At 46.7% G+C, this 14,673-nt stretch overlaps 1 protein-coding gene across 5 annotated transcripts; it reads left to right on the top strand.

Moving 5' to 3' along the window:
- Positions 1 to 255: 255 nt before the first annotated feature.
- On the top strand, positions 256 to 14,245 carry rhot1a (ras homolog family member T1a). 5 transcript variants are annotated; one of them, XM_048991352.1, is made up of 21 exons: positions 256 to 321; positions 1,511 to 1,569; positions 1,797 to 1,878; positions 1,972 to 2,015; positions 2,103 to 2,156; positions 2,351 to 2,403; positions 2,609 to 2,717; positions 2,987 to 3,088; positions 3,170 to 3,268; positions 3,411 to 3,519; positions 3,887 to 4,007; positions 4,468 to 4,552; positions 4,861 to 5,006; positions 5,097 to 5,197; positions 5,931 to 6,061; positions 6,310 to 6,393; positions 7,915 to 8,037; positions 8,624 to 8,826; positions 9,206 to 9,328; positions 11,536 to 11,673; positions 13,196 to 14,245. In XM_048991352.1, the coding sequence occupies exons 2-21, from the start codon at positions 1,537 to 1,539 to the stop codon at positions 13,311 to 13,313; spliced, it is 2,058 nt and encodes a 685-aa protein (XP_048847309.1). In that variant the 5' UTR covers positions 256 to 321; positions 1,511 to 1,536; the 3' UTR covers positions 13,314 to 14,245. The 5 variants fall into 5 exon arrangements, with proteins under 5 accessions (XP_048847309.1, XP_048847308.1, XP_048847310.1 ...); XM_048991351.1 differs by having other exon boundaries at positions 293 to 700; XM_048991353.1 differs by lacking the exon at positions 11,536 to 11,673 and having other exon boundaries at positions 293 to 700.
- The last annotated feature ends 428 nt before the right edge of the window (positions 14,246 to 14,673 follow it).

Here is a 14,673-nt window from a genome sequence, read left to right as displayed (position 1 = left end):
ACAGCTGGCAACCCTGCACTGAGTGCTGGTGGCATTTGACTGCCCAGCATTTTAAGTGTGAAACAACATTATTACCTGTTGAGCCAAGCTGATTGGACAATAGACCGCTAATAATGGAATAGACAGCTATCATATAATAAATTAATACACCATTTATAGAAACTGCACCTTTAATTCTGCACTTGATATTTAAATAATGGATCAAATTTTGGCAAATATTTTACGTCAACTGTGTTTTTTTTTTTGATAATTCGCGTTTCCCATGCTACGGTTTTACAAGTTTGTCCTTCCGAGGGAGCCGTAGATGCCGGTACGTCGAAGGTCAGCAAGGGGAGGTGGGGGTTTCCTAGACTGAAACGAGAATGTCGTAAAATTTAACATGCTTTAGCAGTTATACGTGCTGCAAGGGAGAGTTTAGTCAGAAGCCGTCAGTTGTATGTATCGCAAGTGATTTTATGTGTGCATTCTGTGAAAGAAAGCAATTAAAGGAATACAGAAGAATGGAGGAGACCATGTCCGTTTTGTCCTACAGCGCGATCCCTTCATAAGCGCTTGGAAGTGAATAGCGCAGGGCCTGATAGACCGGGGGTCTGTGTGACACCTTTAATGTGCCAAGAAATCAAGATACTTTTACAAATCCTTTAATAAATAACCGCTGACATAATGAGGAAGGACGTCCGGATATTACTAGTGGGGGAACGTAAGTACTTACAGTTAATCAGGTGTCATGCAGTATGAGAATAGATGGTTTCTGCATTACTGCATTTAGGAAAGGCATTGTAACTACAGAGTAAAGCAATACTGACGTTTTTAATCCATTGTGCATTTGTAAATTGTTTTCTCTTTTACAGCAACATAGTGAAGTATTATATGCAGCATATTCGTAGTTAAGCTACTGGGTGGGATTCATATATATATATATATATATATATATATATTTCATTTATGTACTGCATACTTTGGAGTAGTCAAATGTCTTCTTTGATTTACTATAGTGTTTTATGAATGAGATGTTCTTAAGCCATTTTCTGTTAATTTTTGACGTTGGTATTGCTTCTCCCTGTAACATCGTTGTGCTCTAAATCACACTTACAGTAAAGAGTGGCCGTGATTCTGTCATCTTAGCGTCCTTTGCATCTGTCGCACACATTGCACCCGTCTGGGCCCGGTTTCGTGTCCCTGGTCGCAGGGCTGAATTGTCCGTTCCGTGTTTTGCTTTTCTGGCACTTGTCTATTAAGGTTATTTTTGTTTTTAAGGTGGTGAGAATCTGGTGTCCTAAATAGTTCACTAGCAATATATTTTAGGTCCATTAATTGCTTAGTGTGGAAATGCAATATGCATCGTTGCAATGTTGTCTAATCAGTCGTTTAGCAGTTGTACAGAAAAATGATTTAGAAGTGCTTAAATCTAGACGCAGCCTCTATTTAAACCTTAAAATCTGCGAGAACTACACAGCAAAATTTAGACGATTTGGTAATCACGTATTATCGTACACACCCTTCTTCACAGCCAAAGTGGGGAAGACATCTTTGATCATGTCCCTGGTCAGCGAGGAGTTTCCTGATGAGGTACCGCATCCTCTTGCATGCCTTCCAGCTGCACTGTATTACCGTTACAGCTCGCTTTAATTATTAACCGGCAGTGCTTGACTAGTAGAAACATGGACTGTTGAAGTTTATGTGATTATGGAATTATGATTCATTTCCCCTGTGTTTGCTAGCGTTTCTGACCTTAACAGCTGTTTTGATAGCTTTTTAAATGTCTAATTATAGCCGCGTTTTGTGACTTGGAGCAGGTTCCTCCGCGAGCCGAAGAGATCACGATTCCCGCTGACGTCACTCCGGAGAGAGTCCCTACACACATAGTGGACTATTCAGGTACGCGAGCTTCGTCTGATAGTCCCAGAGTGAGTGGGCTGAGAAACGAGATGACTTTTTTAATATTACTTTCTCCATCTCCTGAATAAATAGAAGCAGAACAGTCAGATGAACAGTTATTCCAGGAAATATCCAAGGTGAGTTTTTTTTTATAGGATTAAAACACATTTACTGATGTTTTCCCATTGAACTACAAGATGGTTGAATGTATTCACATTTTGCAGGCCAATGTAATATGCATAGTGTACGCAGTCAACAACAAGAAGTCCATTGAGAAGGTGAGTCGAGGGTATTCCAAGCGAGCAGATTGGGAAATGGGCCACTATAATGATTAATAATGAATTTGCAGCATGGAATTGTGAACTTGTCTCATGCTATCGGTGTTGTATAGCTGCCTGGGTTTGTCAGTAGTTTAAAGTGTAAGAATTGTGCATATATATTTTTTTTATTTTTTCTGTGTTTCATCCTGCAGGTCACCAGTCACTGGATTCCCCTCATTGCGGACCGAACGGACAAAGATAGCAGGTGGGTGAGACTGGCCCCCTGCCTGACCTTGTACTGTTGTGGTGAGGGGTCGTGGACTCTCTAGTGATGTATCACCTGTGAGTGTGACCAGAGCACCTGGCTCTGGGGTCCTCGAGCTGTGGAGGTACTAAAGGGGTCAGGGTGAGTGTTTGCGGCTTATTTATACTGGGATTGTGTGTGTCTGGGCCGGGATGTGGTGGGACAGGGTGCCCCTAATCCTGGTGGGGAACAAGTCGGACCTGGTGGAGCACAGCAGCATGGAGACCATCCTGCCCATCATGAATCAGTACAGCGAGATTGAGACGTGTGTGGAGGTGAGACCCGATACCCAGAACTCGTCCATTCCAGTCGCTCTCCACCATGTACAATACACACTGAACCTTCATTCGTTTGTAACTGCTGTTAATGACATTCTAATATAAGATCAGGTAAATCTTAAGATCTGTTGTCGAGTTGTCGTATACAAATAAGGTTTATTGTAGCCAGTTTTAAAAAATCCAACTAATATACGATTGCTGCTGTCGATTTTGTTGCATAAATGAACTGTTTAAGCACGAGTGTGCACGTGGTTTATATTTTTCAGTGTTCCGCGAAAACCTTGAAGAACATCTCGGAGTTGTTTTACTACGCTCAGAAGGCAGTCTTGCATCCCACTGGACCCCTGTACTGTCCGGAGGAGAAGGAGGTACATCAGTGCCCTGCAGCACTCTGCTGTTCTGCAGCGTCTTACTGCCGACCTGCTCTGAAGCTGCCGTTTTTTCTTCAGATGAAGGCAGCATGTGTGAAAGCCCTGACCCGCATCTTCAAAGTGTCCGACATGGACAACGATGGCCTCCTCAGTGACCTTGAGCTCAACTTCTTCCAGGTAGGAACTTGACTCTCACACTTGACGCGTGTTACACTCACAGGCATCTGCGGTCTTTGACGTTGGATGCGAATTAATATATTGCAGTATTTCCCAATCCGTTTTGCTGACCTGGCACTCGTGACGATTCTTGTCTGTGCAGAGAACGTGCTTCAACACCCCACTGGCGCCTCAGGCTCTGGAGGATGTGAAGAATGTTGTGAGGCGGAACATGGCAGACGGGGTGCGAGACAATGGACTCACGCTGAAGGGTGAGCTGGGGGGAGACTCGGGTTAGGGGAGGTGTGACATTCCATACTGGGCAGCTTCATGTTTGAACTAAACAAGCATTTACTATCAGCAACTGAGCCTGAGGTGCTTAATATAAACTTGAATAAGCTTCAGTTCTCCAGGACCAGAATCGACCTGCTAGAATTCATGGTTCGTTTTGAGCTGTGTGGCCGGGGCTCATTTTAATGGGTATGACTTCCATTTATGGGTGTGTCCAGTTTGTGGAGTGGGTGTGGCTTTTACATGTGGGAGTGGCCCACATTGGGTGGGTGTGGCTTTCCATATATGGCCGTGGCCAACATGGGTAGGCATACTCATTTGATATAGTCATCATTCCTTCCTTGGTAGGTTTCCACTTTCTGCACACCCTCTTCATCCAGAGGGGCCGGCATGAGACCACGTGGACCGTGCTGCGGAGGTTCGGTTATGATGATGACCTCGAGCTCACACAGGAGTACCTCTTTCCACCGTGAGTACATCCCTCACACCGGTTAGTCATCTTCTCCCACAAACCCTCCTTATCTAAGTGCCTAGTTGTATCTGAATGGTTATGGTGGCAGTGTACAAATACTGAAACCCAAGAGAAGTGGGGATTTTTGGAATTACAGATGCTCTATAAGTAATCATCAGATGAGGTTTGCTTGTGGGAAATTGCACTGGAGTGTCACCACCAGGGGGCCTAGTTGTTAAGGTGTTGGATTTGTAAATTTAAGAAAACTTAGAGCCCAAAACAAGAACTTAACTTTCTAGGTAAATACATTTAAAACATGTTTTTAAACAGTGGCTACATTATCTCCAAGGAAGATGCTGTAATTTTAAATGAGATGCTGTATTTGGTCTCCTATTGATGAATCTTGAGAAATTCCGGTTAGTTGGTTGGATTTTCCCGCTTCATATGCGGGTTCACGGTGCCATTTCGCTGCTCCTAGGTTGAAAATCCCCCCGGACTGCACCACGGAGCTGAACCACAACGCTTACCTGTTCCTCCAGAGTGTGTTTGACAAGCATGACAAGGTGAGCCCCGGGGCTCCCCTGCAGGGGCTGCCATGCGCGTTTTGTCAGTGCAGTCAGGCCTCAGTCTCCGCCAATGCATTGTGTTGGTTGTTTTGGATAGCAGATTGCTTTACTTGCTAAATGAGTCAGATTTTTTTTGGTTAACCCGGTTTGTGCATACAAAATTCTTTTTTCTGGATGCCGTGTTCTTAGGAGATAAGAGGTTACTTGTCTTAGGGAGTTACTTTTCTGGTCATCTCTCGGGAAACCCCTCCCTCTGAGTGGTGGCTCCCGGTTCGAGCCACTCTGAAGCCTCTGCTATCGTCCAGGACCGGGATTGTGCCCTGTCCCCTGACGAGCTGAAGGACCTGTTCTCCGTCTTCCCCTACATGCCCTGGGGCCCTGACGTCAACAGCACAGTGTGCACCAACGAGCAGGGCTGGATCACCTACCAGGGATACCTGTCACAGTGGACGTGAGTGCAAAGGCCTTATTCGGTCTGTACTGAAGAGTGTGCTCTTTAGTGAAGAGGCCGGTGATTCACCTGAACTTTGACCACCGGCAGGTTAACCACCTACCTGGATGTGCAGCGCTGCCTGGAGTACCTGGGCTATCTTGGTTACTCGATCCTCTGTGAGCAGGAGTCCCAGGCTGCTGCCCTCACAGGTGACTTAGAGGGCTGTGTGCCTGTCTGTCTGTGCCTGCCTGTCTGTTTGGGGAGTCATGTATATATTACATTGTGAAGACATTTTGGTCCCTGTGAGGACATATTTTGGACCTCACAAATTAGACTACTTTTTAAAAGCTAAAAATGCCAGTAGTCTTGTATGTGGTTTGATTACTTATGGTTAAGGGTAGGGTTGGGTAAAGGTTAAGGTTGTCATTGTTGATTAGTGTTTTTCCCCTTTAAAATGAATGGCTGGTCCCCACAAAGATGTGTGTGTGTGTGTGTGTGTGTGTGTTTTCCTCCCTCTCTTTGTGTTTATTTCCATTTGTGTGTGTGTGTGTGTGTGTGTGTGTGTGTGTGTGTGTGTGTGTTTTCCTCCCTCTCTTTGTGTTTATTTCCATTTGTGTGTGTGTGTGTGTGTGTGTGTGTGTGTGTGTGTGTGTGTGTTTTCCTCCCTCTCTTTGTGTTTATTTCCATTTGTGTGTGTGTGTGTGTGTGTGTGTGTGTGTGTGTGTGTGTGTGTGTGTGTGTGTGTGTGTGTGTGTTTTCCTCCCTCTCTTTGTGTTTATTTCCATTTGTGTGTGTGTGTGTGTGTGTGTGTGTGTGTGTGTGTGTGTGTTTTCCTCCCTCTCTTTGTGTTTATTTCCATTTGTGTGTGTGGGCGTCTGTGCGCCGTTGCCTCTATACCAGAGCTTCAGAACTCATTCTCCCCTCCCTCCCCCATAACCACAGTCACCCGTAACAAACGCATCGACCTGCAGAAGAAGCAAACTCAACGCAACGTCTTTCTCTGCAATGTGTTCGGGGCCCGGGGCAGCGGCAAAAGCGGCTTCCTGCAGGGCTTTCTGGGCAGGAACCTCATGGTGAGTTGCTCACCAGCACCTCCTGATCGCTGCCCGGCCCACGCGCCTCAAGTCGCTGGCTAGGCAGTTTCGAGGTGCCCCTACCTGCGAGCTGAGAAACGATTTTATAATGCCACAGAATGGGGGGGCTTTATAACTACATCAGAGCCTTAACCAAACTCTTAGGCGGGGAATATTTATCGTGGGTTTCAGAGTTTATAGGGAGTGAAGCTAGTGTTTAATATACATTTAAATGCTTTATCTTTCAGCGTCAGAAGAAGATAAGGCAAGAGCACAAATCGTACTATGCCATCAGCACGGCTTATGTGTACGGCCAGGAGAAGTATTTACTGGTGAGTGAGCCGTCCTCCCTGGAAGTGCATTCTGGGGGTATTAAGTGCCCCTGGGCAGTAGTGCAGATGACATAATGTCAGAAAGACATGGAACTGACTGGTGACTCATGAAATCCATGCATCTAAGTTGCATAGGCCATATTAAAAGAACAATATGCAGTCTTATTACATGGACCAAAGTATTGGGACAATATCTCAATAACCAATTTCAGGCTCTGTTCAGACTCATTGCCACAGGTGTATAATATCAAGCACCTAGGCCTGCAGTTGGGTTTACGCACATTTGTGAAAGAATGGGTCATTCTGAAGAGCTCAGTGAGTTTGACTGAGGTACAGTTATAGGATGCCACCTTTGCAAGAAGTCAGTTCGTGAAATTTCTTCCCTGTTAGATATTCCACGGTCAACTGTAAGTAATATTATTGCAAAGTGGAAACGTTTAAGGAACAACACAGCAGGGTCACAGAGTGCTGAGCTGCATAGTGAGTAAAAGTCGCCAACGCTCTGACTCGATAACTGCAGAGTTCCAAATCTCCTCTGGCATTAACCTCAGCACAAAAACTGTGCGCTGGGAGCTTCATGGAATGGGCTCCCATGGCCGAGCAGCTGCCTGCAGGCTTCACATCACACGGCGCATTGCCATGCGTTGGTTGGAGTGGTGTAAAACACGCTACCACTGGACTCTGAAGCAGTGGAAACATGTTCTGTGGAATGATAAATTATGCTTCTCTGTCTGGTAGTTTGATGGACAAGTCTGGGTGTGTCGGATGCCAGGAGAACATTACATGCCTGACTGCATTATGCCAACTGTAAAGTTTGGTGGAGGAGGGATAATGGTATGGGATTGTTTTTCAAGGGTTGGGCCCCTTGGTTCCAGTGAGGGGAGCTGTAATTGCTTCAGCATACCAAGACATTCTGGACAATTCTATGCTTCCAACCTTATGGGAACAGTTTGGGGAAGGAAGGTCCTTTTCTGTTCCAGCATGACTGTGCCCCAGTGCACAAAGCAAGGTTCATAAAGACATGGTTGGGTAAGTTTGGTGTGGAAGAACTTGACTGGCCTGCACAGAGCCCTGACTTCAACCCCACTGAACACCTTTGGGATGGAGATTGCGAGCCAGGCCTTCACGTCCAACATCAGTGCCTGACCTCGCAAATGCTTCTCTGGTTGAATAGGCAAAATTTCTCACAGACATACTCCAAAAACTTGTGGAAAGCCTTCCTAGAAGAGAAGCAGCTGTTATAGCTGCAAAGGGGAGACCAGCTCCATATTGATGCCTATGGGTTTAGAATGGGATGTAATAAAAGTTGTTGTAGTGTTGTGTAATGGCCAGGTGTCCCAATATGCAGTCTATCTATGTAGTACAATAAATCGCATAAACTTGTTAAAATGCATTTGTGAAGGGGGTCACTCTGCTTGCCCCCCTCCCCCACCCCCTCCCAAAGAACATGGTGTTCCGAGACATGTGCCCAAACACCCCCCCCCCATGACCCCCGACCTTTCCCCCACCTTCGCCCTGCAGCTGCACGAGGTCCTCCCGGACGCCGAGTTCCTGTCTGAGACTGACCTCTCCTGTGATGTCGCTTGCCTGCTCTATGACGTCAGCAATCCCCGCTCCTTTGAGTTCTGCGCGAGGCTCTACAAGGTGCCGCTAGCCCTGCCCCCCCCCCCCCCACCCTGAAATTTAACTGAAGGCCTGAGTTTGACTCCTGCCCCCCTTAAGATCATATTTACATTGTCATTTACCAGATGCTTTTCTCCAGCACGACATAGAGGTGGTATATTTTGTGATTTATATGTATACATTATAAATGTAGTTAAGTCATTTGCATGTGTGCTGTAATGCATAAATGAATTCATATAATGCAGTTATGTAATCGGTGTTGTACAAAGTCTTTATGGACCTCACTTGTCAGTCATATGTTGCATTGCCTTAGTATGAATACATGAATGAGCCTATATCAGTGTTTCCCACCCTAGTCCACAAGACCCCTAGATGGTCCACGTTCTTTGCTCAAAGATGTGGACCATCTGCCAGGGAGCTCGGAAGGAGCAAAAACGTGGACTGGCTGGGGGTCACTGAGGACCGGGTTGGGGAACGCTGGCTTAAATAACCTTTTGCTTACTAAACGCTAAACGATAGGCATTAAATGAGCTAATACAGTGGATGTGAGTAAGGCTCGGGCATTACTGGGGGTGCCAGGCAGATAAGGACTCCTTCGCTCCCGCAGAATCACTTCATGGACAGCCGGACGCCGTGCCTGCTGGTGGGGGCCAAGGCCGACCTGCCGGAGGTGCGTCAGCAGTACAGCCTGTCTCCGCTGGACTTCTGCAGGAAGCACAAGCTGCACGCCCCCCAGCGCTACACCTGCAACACGGCCGACGCGCCCAGCCGCGACATCTATACCAAGCTCACCACCAAGGCCATGTACCCGTGAGTGTGCCCTCCGCCACCAGCCCCGTCCCTCACGGCAGGGATCCAGTGCGGAGCTGCCAGCGCCCACCTAGAACGGTTCCCCAACCCCCCCCCAACTGCAGTGCGTTGGAGCCCGTCTCAAGGCCAGCTATACCGAATGATGCGTTTCCTGCTGCTCATTACATCACTTCCTCTCTATATAGCCTACTGTTGTGCAGATTAATAACAAAGGAAAGTAATAAGAGTTATGAACTGTAATCACTGAATTTTGTGGGATCCGGTAAAGCTGTGTGGATTATGGCAGTGTGTGTCCGCACTGCGAGGGTCTCGTCACCACTGTCTTTGGCCCGTGCCACACCGCAGGCGGCCCTGACCACCTCTTCCTCTGTCTCCGCAGCCTCGCCCAGTTAAGCTGCATGTGCACCTGTAACAGGTGCACGTTTTGCATCTGTCAGAAGCTGCTACGCTCAGAGATGCTGCAGCGTGTAAAGAGCACACTCTACAGCGCAGTGACGAACAGGTCCACACTCTCTCTGTCTCTGGGTGCCTGCACGCCCTGAGAAGCCATGTAACGCACGCCTAACCTCTTAACATGTCCTGCTCAGTGTCACCTGACAGCTTCACACTGCATATCCACCAGGGGACTTTGAGGAAATTTCTTGTTAGAAGGGATTATTGACAAAAACACTGGCAAAGACCGGTATTTATGAATATAGGATTTTTTTAATATGTAGGTGCATTTGCCTCTTTTCCTGTGTCTTGCAGTTCCCGTTCCTTAGTGTTGTTGCTTTTTTATTTATTATTATTATTGGTCCAAACTATTTGCTTCTCTGCCCCTTGCTGGCCCTTTCGCAGAACTGCTGCAGTCAAGGCAGTTCCTCAAACCCTTTAATACTGCATCGCAGTTGCTCAGGAGGGTGAACATGTGACTGCAGTGCAGTTCCGATGGTATTAGAGAGACGCTGTGACTGCAGATGTCTTTTCCATTGTAACCTGTGGAATGACGGCTGTTCACATTTATTAATTGACGTGAATCGTTTTCTTTTTAAAGAGGCACATCTGGTCCTCTGATGTGATTATAATCTTGACTAAGTATGGTGAAATGGATATGCAATGTATCAATATGTGACGTTGGTCACATTCATCGCTGCAAACCTCATAGATGTTTGTGCACCTCCGTCTGTCTGATCACACCCCCCCCCCCCTTGATCTGAAACGTCGGTGTTTGTTGGCAAGTGTCAGTAGTCTGTGTTTCCTGTGCATTCCAGCTGAGCTGCCAGTACCGGTTGAGTGTGTGTGTGTGTGTGTGTGTGTGTGTGTGTGTGTGTGTGTGTGTGTGTGTGTGTGTGTGTGTGTGTGTGTGTGTGTGTGTGTGTGTGTGTGTGGGTTTGCCTGTGTAAAGCGTGAACCTGTGGGAGGGGGTCTTTTGTCAGGCCCGGGGGAGTTACTGGGGGCTTTCCACATCGCTGTTCCCCTTCCTGGGCTTCGCTCCGTGTGTGTGTGTGTGTGTGTGTGTGTTTTTTTTTTTTTAAAGCCCCTCCTCTGCTTAACACACCTAAACAGGCCAAACAAAGACCAGTTTGTCTGTCTGTCTATATTTCTGCTGTGTTCTTTCATTCTCACTCTTTTTTTTTCCTTCTGCCCCTTGTAGGTCTTCATTTTCTTATCTCTGGATGGCTTTCTCTCTCTTACTGATGCATGTTTTTGCCTCCTGTTGACTAGGGTTCTGTGCTCTCTTTTGCCGTTAACATTGTGCTGCTGATTTTTAAGGCCCATACCTGTAGTACCACCCCCCTCTACCCCCCTTCCCCACGTTAAGCGTCCCTCTCTTCTCTGGTACTTTCCCTGTCTGCATGGGACATTCCCGCTTTGAGAACCACAGTTTTCTTTGAGGTAAATGCCTCAAATGTAAGTGGTTCTTCTGCATTTGAGTCTAAATTGCTGCTGTGTGACGTCGGCAGACCTTGCAATGTGGCTTGACGAGAAGTTAGGCTGCGGATGGATTGTGTTTTTTTTTGGGGGGGAGTGGTGGCTGTGAGATTGGAGATAATGCTAGTATAAGGGTTAAACTTTGACTGATTGGTTTCAGCATACTGGTTTTTATTTTCTCAAGGGTTTGGGAGGGACGCAGAGGGGGTGTCTACAGGAATACAAAGCTGGGATTGTGTCACTTCGAAACCAGTATGCAACTGGTGCAGCCAGTATGAACTAGCACCGCTTGGGTTAACTGGTAGCTATCGGAGAAGCGGGTGGTGTGAAACTGAAGCCGTGGTTGTGGGGAGCGCAGTGCACTCGGCGGGCGGCCAGCCGGGGAATGCCCCGCTTTAACACTTCCTCTCACCCTGGACCCATTAACCCTGAAGTCTGAGGTCCTTTAATGCTTTTTTTTGGGGGGAGGGGTAGCATTATTTGGGGATGCATGCTGCTAAAACAAGGACTCGGGGGTTCGCATGCCACACTGATCTGGGATGCTGCTCTCCCCCTTAAATGGGGAGACCTCCCAGATTCGGTCTTCAGTGCCTGGCTCAGATTGTCTCTCTCTGACACGATGATGATGAAGATGATGATTAATGATGATGGTCATAGACGCAGATGACTTGAGCTTGCAGTGTGGTGTGTGTCGCCCGCTGGGTTGGTGTGAGCCACCCAGGTGGGTGTGGCTGCTGAACCGCCTTTGTGTGTGTGTGTGTGTGTGTGTGTTCGTGCGTGTACCCGCACGTGTGTAAGGTTGAGACCCTGCCTGGACGAGCTAGGTGCCTTTCTGCTGGCTGATCAGGAGTCCAGCCTCACGCAGCAGGTTCACCCTGTTGTCCATGTAGAGGAGTCCATCTACATGGAGTCGTCTGTGGACCCCTTTGTGTCCAGGTAACTGGGGGTGGGGTCTGCAAAGGGTGGGACAGGTGGGTACAGCGTGGCTGTCTAACCCCTACGTGTCGCCTTGTATCAGTAACTGATTCTTCTGTGTTTAATTTGACTCTTCTGAATGCTCTCATATGGATAAGAGCTGGTAGTGAGGAATGTCATTGGCCGGCGGGAAGCCTGATATCAGCCTGGGGGGAGGAGTGTTTTGGATGTCCTGACAAGCTGAATCTGCCGGTCCACTTGGGACCCTCCCTGGTGTCCATAGCTTCGGTCTCGCAGCCCTGGCTTCATATGTCAGGAGTTGGTTTAGAATCGGGTTTAGGGGATTCTCCCATTTGTTTGTGAAGGTGAATTGTAAGCACCGTTTTTGGTATGTGTGCAGCTTCTAAGCAAATCAGAGAACCCTCGGTTTCTAAATGCGCTGATCATTTTAAAAAGCTAAATAGTCTGCTTTGTGTCTAAAAGTGTCTAAAAATTAAAAAACAACCATTAGTTGTCTAGCTATCAGTTGGTCCCCCCCCCTGTTGATGCCAATAGCATCCTTGGCTGATTCCACCTCTGCAGCATAAGACTCTTTTTTTTTTTTACCCCCCCAGGCTCAGCTCGTCTGCATTATATGTAAAACAATGGGAGTGAAAGAATGGGGGGGGGGGGGGGGGCTTGATGGTAAAGGTAGTCTAGGAGATCCAACGAGGGTATAGGTGATCTCTATTTAAAAAGCACAATTTTGTAATATTGGTATCATGTTTATTTTAGTTTCCCTAATGCTTGTACTAAAAATGAAAAAGTGTATCTGAATATAATAGTTTCCTTAGTGATTATATACACATCAAAGGCAGACATCATTTCCTCTTACAGCAATCAATACAAAGGCGAGTGCAGCTAACATTATTTGTAGGGTATTTTCTTGGCCGATCCCGATTTTTACCATTTTTTAAATTTTTTTTTGTTGCTGTTGTATGTGTGATCGCCTGATACCGATACAGCAAATGCATACAAAACTCTAATTTTCTTCACCGCAAAACTTAATTTTCATAACAAACTCTTATTAAACTTCACAAATTCAAATAAATAATCCTCGTGGTTGTTACCACATCAGTGATGCTTCGCGGACCCTCATTCACAGATAGCTGTAATGTATGTGTCATGCAGGGCAAACTCACCACGTTACACTCAAGTGCTGTGGTCATATTTCTTGCGTTGTCTCGAAGAACAACGGGAACTTTGGTCTTTTCCATTGTGTGGGACCCTGGCATTTCTTTACAGTGTAGAAGTACTTGTTGATGGTGGAAGTTTTTGTCCAGCTAGTGAGCAGTTGGGGGCTCAACATAGACATCATGCTTGCATATGCAAATATCAGATTTGTTGCAGGCTGCATGTGTGTCATGACACTAGATTAATCAACTCCGGTAGCTCGACGTCCGGAAAGTAACGCCTACTCGGTATCCTACATTTTGCGTCCCTTCGTTCACTGGTGTGGTTCCACAGCCGGGTGTAACTTCTCCTTTAACCTTCTCTCCCGCAGGCACGTGACCCAGGCCGAGATGAAGAGCTCCACCTTCTGGCTGAGGGCCAGCCTCGGTGCCACTGTTTTCGCCGTGTTTGGATTTGCCGTCTACAAGGCTCTACTTAAGCATCGATGACCGCCCGGACGCAACCCTGCTATATGATGTTTTTACTTAATTAAATAACATGCATACGTAACTCTATAACACGCACACACACACATATGGGACATACCTGCCTGCGGCTGTGGTCTCTGCCATAGTTGTTGAATTTTGCCCTTGGGCGCTGGCTGCATTTCCATGGCAGCCCCCTGTTCCGGAGGGGGGGTGAGGTGTGATGGAGCCCGTTTGTCCGTTTGATGTTTGTCGTGAGGTGCCCATGTCCTTCCTGTGTCCCGCACAGGAAGTGTAACTTTAGTCGGCCGAATGCGAGTGTATATAAGTGTACAGAATAATGGCAGTATAATTTGGAAGCAGGACAGGTGGAGGCTGATTTTCAAAGAGAGGCTCTCATGAGGGACTGTTTAACCAAAGCCATAGTCACCTGTCAGTATTTTTTATTATTTTTTATATATATATTCAGAATGTTTTTTCTTTTGGCCTTTTTTATTTAAATTTTTAAGTAACATACTGTTATCAGTTTTAATTTAACCTTATTTATTTGACTTGTATGGAGACGTTTCAGGTATTAATATGTATATATTTTTCCTGGCCTGTGGTCTGGTTTTAACATCAGGTGGTCGTTACATTTGCTTTTTCCGCTTGCCTGTGACTCCTCCTCTCTCCCTCCATGGGGGGACAGTATTGGCATCACCATACTACTGCTCTGAGCTGTGGGCCTGAACCAGTCACCCGTGTTACATACCAGCACGGCCCCAGTTCTTTGAGTGACTTCCTCATAGCCCTAATGCTGGACGTTCGCCACGTTTGCCGATGTCCAGCCTCCGTTTGGTGTTTTTCTGCGTTTGATGTCAGTCACCACCACACACTGTGTGCCCACCAATCTTTGGGCATTTTTACCACTTTGTATTGTTCCAGCAGTACAATAAATGAGTGTGTGCTGTCATGAATCCTGTGCTGCTTATTTTTTTTTGTTTCACGTGGACATTTTCACTCATCACAAGTTATGGCTGCTCTCCCAAATGTACCTTTCCCTGCTGTGTGTCCTTGCGTAGCCCAGGTGTAACTTCGGTTTGGGAGTCTTGGCTCACATTCTGCGCACCTGTCCCCGAGTCTCACTCGAATATCATTTGCCGATTTATGCCGCCGGTCTGGGCTGTGGGAACGCAACACGGAATTTGCCCTGAACTAAACAGTGTTCCCTCGCTGAGAACTTCAGCTCATGGGTACATGGCGGTTCAGCAGTCACCGGTTCCCAAAACAGATTTTAATTAATGGTTTCTGTTAGCTCGGCTATATATACCTGATATTATGCCTTAAGTTTGTATGCGATTATTTTTATATATATATATATATATATATACACACACACACACAC

The sequence above is a fragment of the Brienomyrus brachyistius genome, chromosome 22, assembly GCF_023856365.1.
Source record: "Brienomyrus brachyistius isolate T26 chromosome 22, BBRACH_0.4, whole genome shotgun sequence".
Taxonomy (NCBI): Eukaryota; Metazoa; Chordata; class Actinopteri; order Osteoglossiformes; family Mormyridae; genus Brienomyrus; species Brienomyrus brachyistius.
Note: the sequence above shows the minus strand (reverse complement) of the source record. Positions and strands in the feature narration are given on the sequence as shown.

Excerpts from the sequence above, each read along its gene's own strand:
- rhot1a (XM_048991351.1), top strand. The coding sequence starts at position 664 with ATGAGGAAGGACGTCCGGATATTACTAGTGGGGGAAC. Across the intron at positions 3,520-3,886 it reads CAATGGACTCACGCTGAAGG|GTTTCCACTTTCTGCACACC; the intron begins GTGAGCTGGGGG and ends CTTCCTTGGTAG. Across the intron at positions 11,674-13,195 it reads GTGGACCCCTTTGTGTCCAG|GCACGTGACCCAGGCCGAGA; the intron begins GTAACTGGGGGT and ends TCTCTCCCGCAG.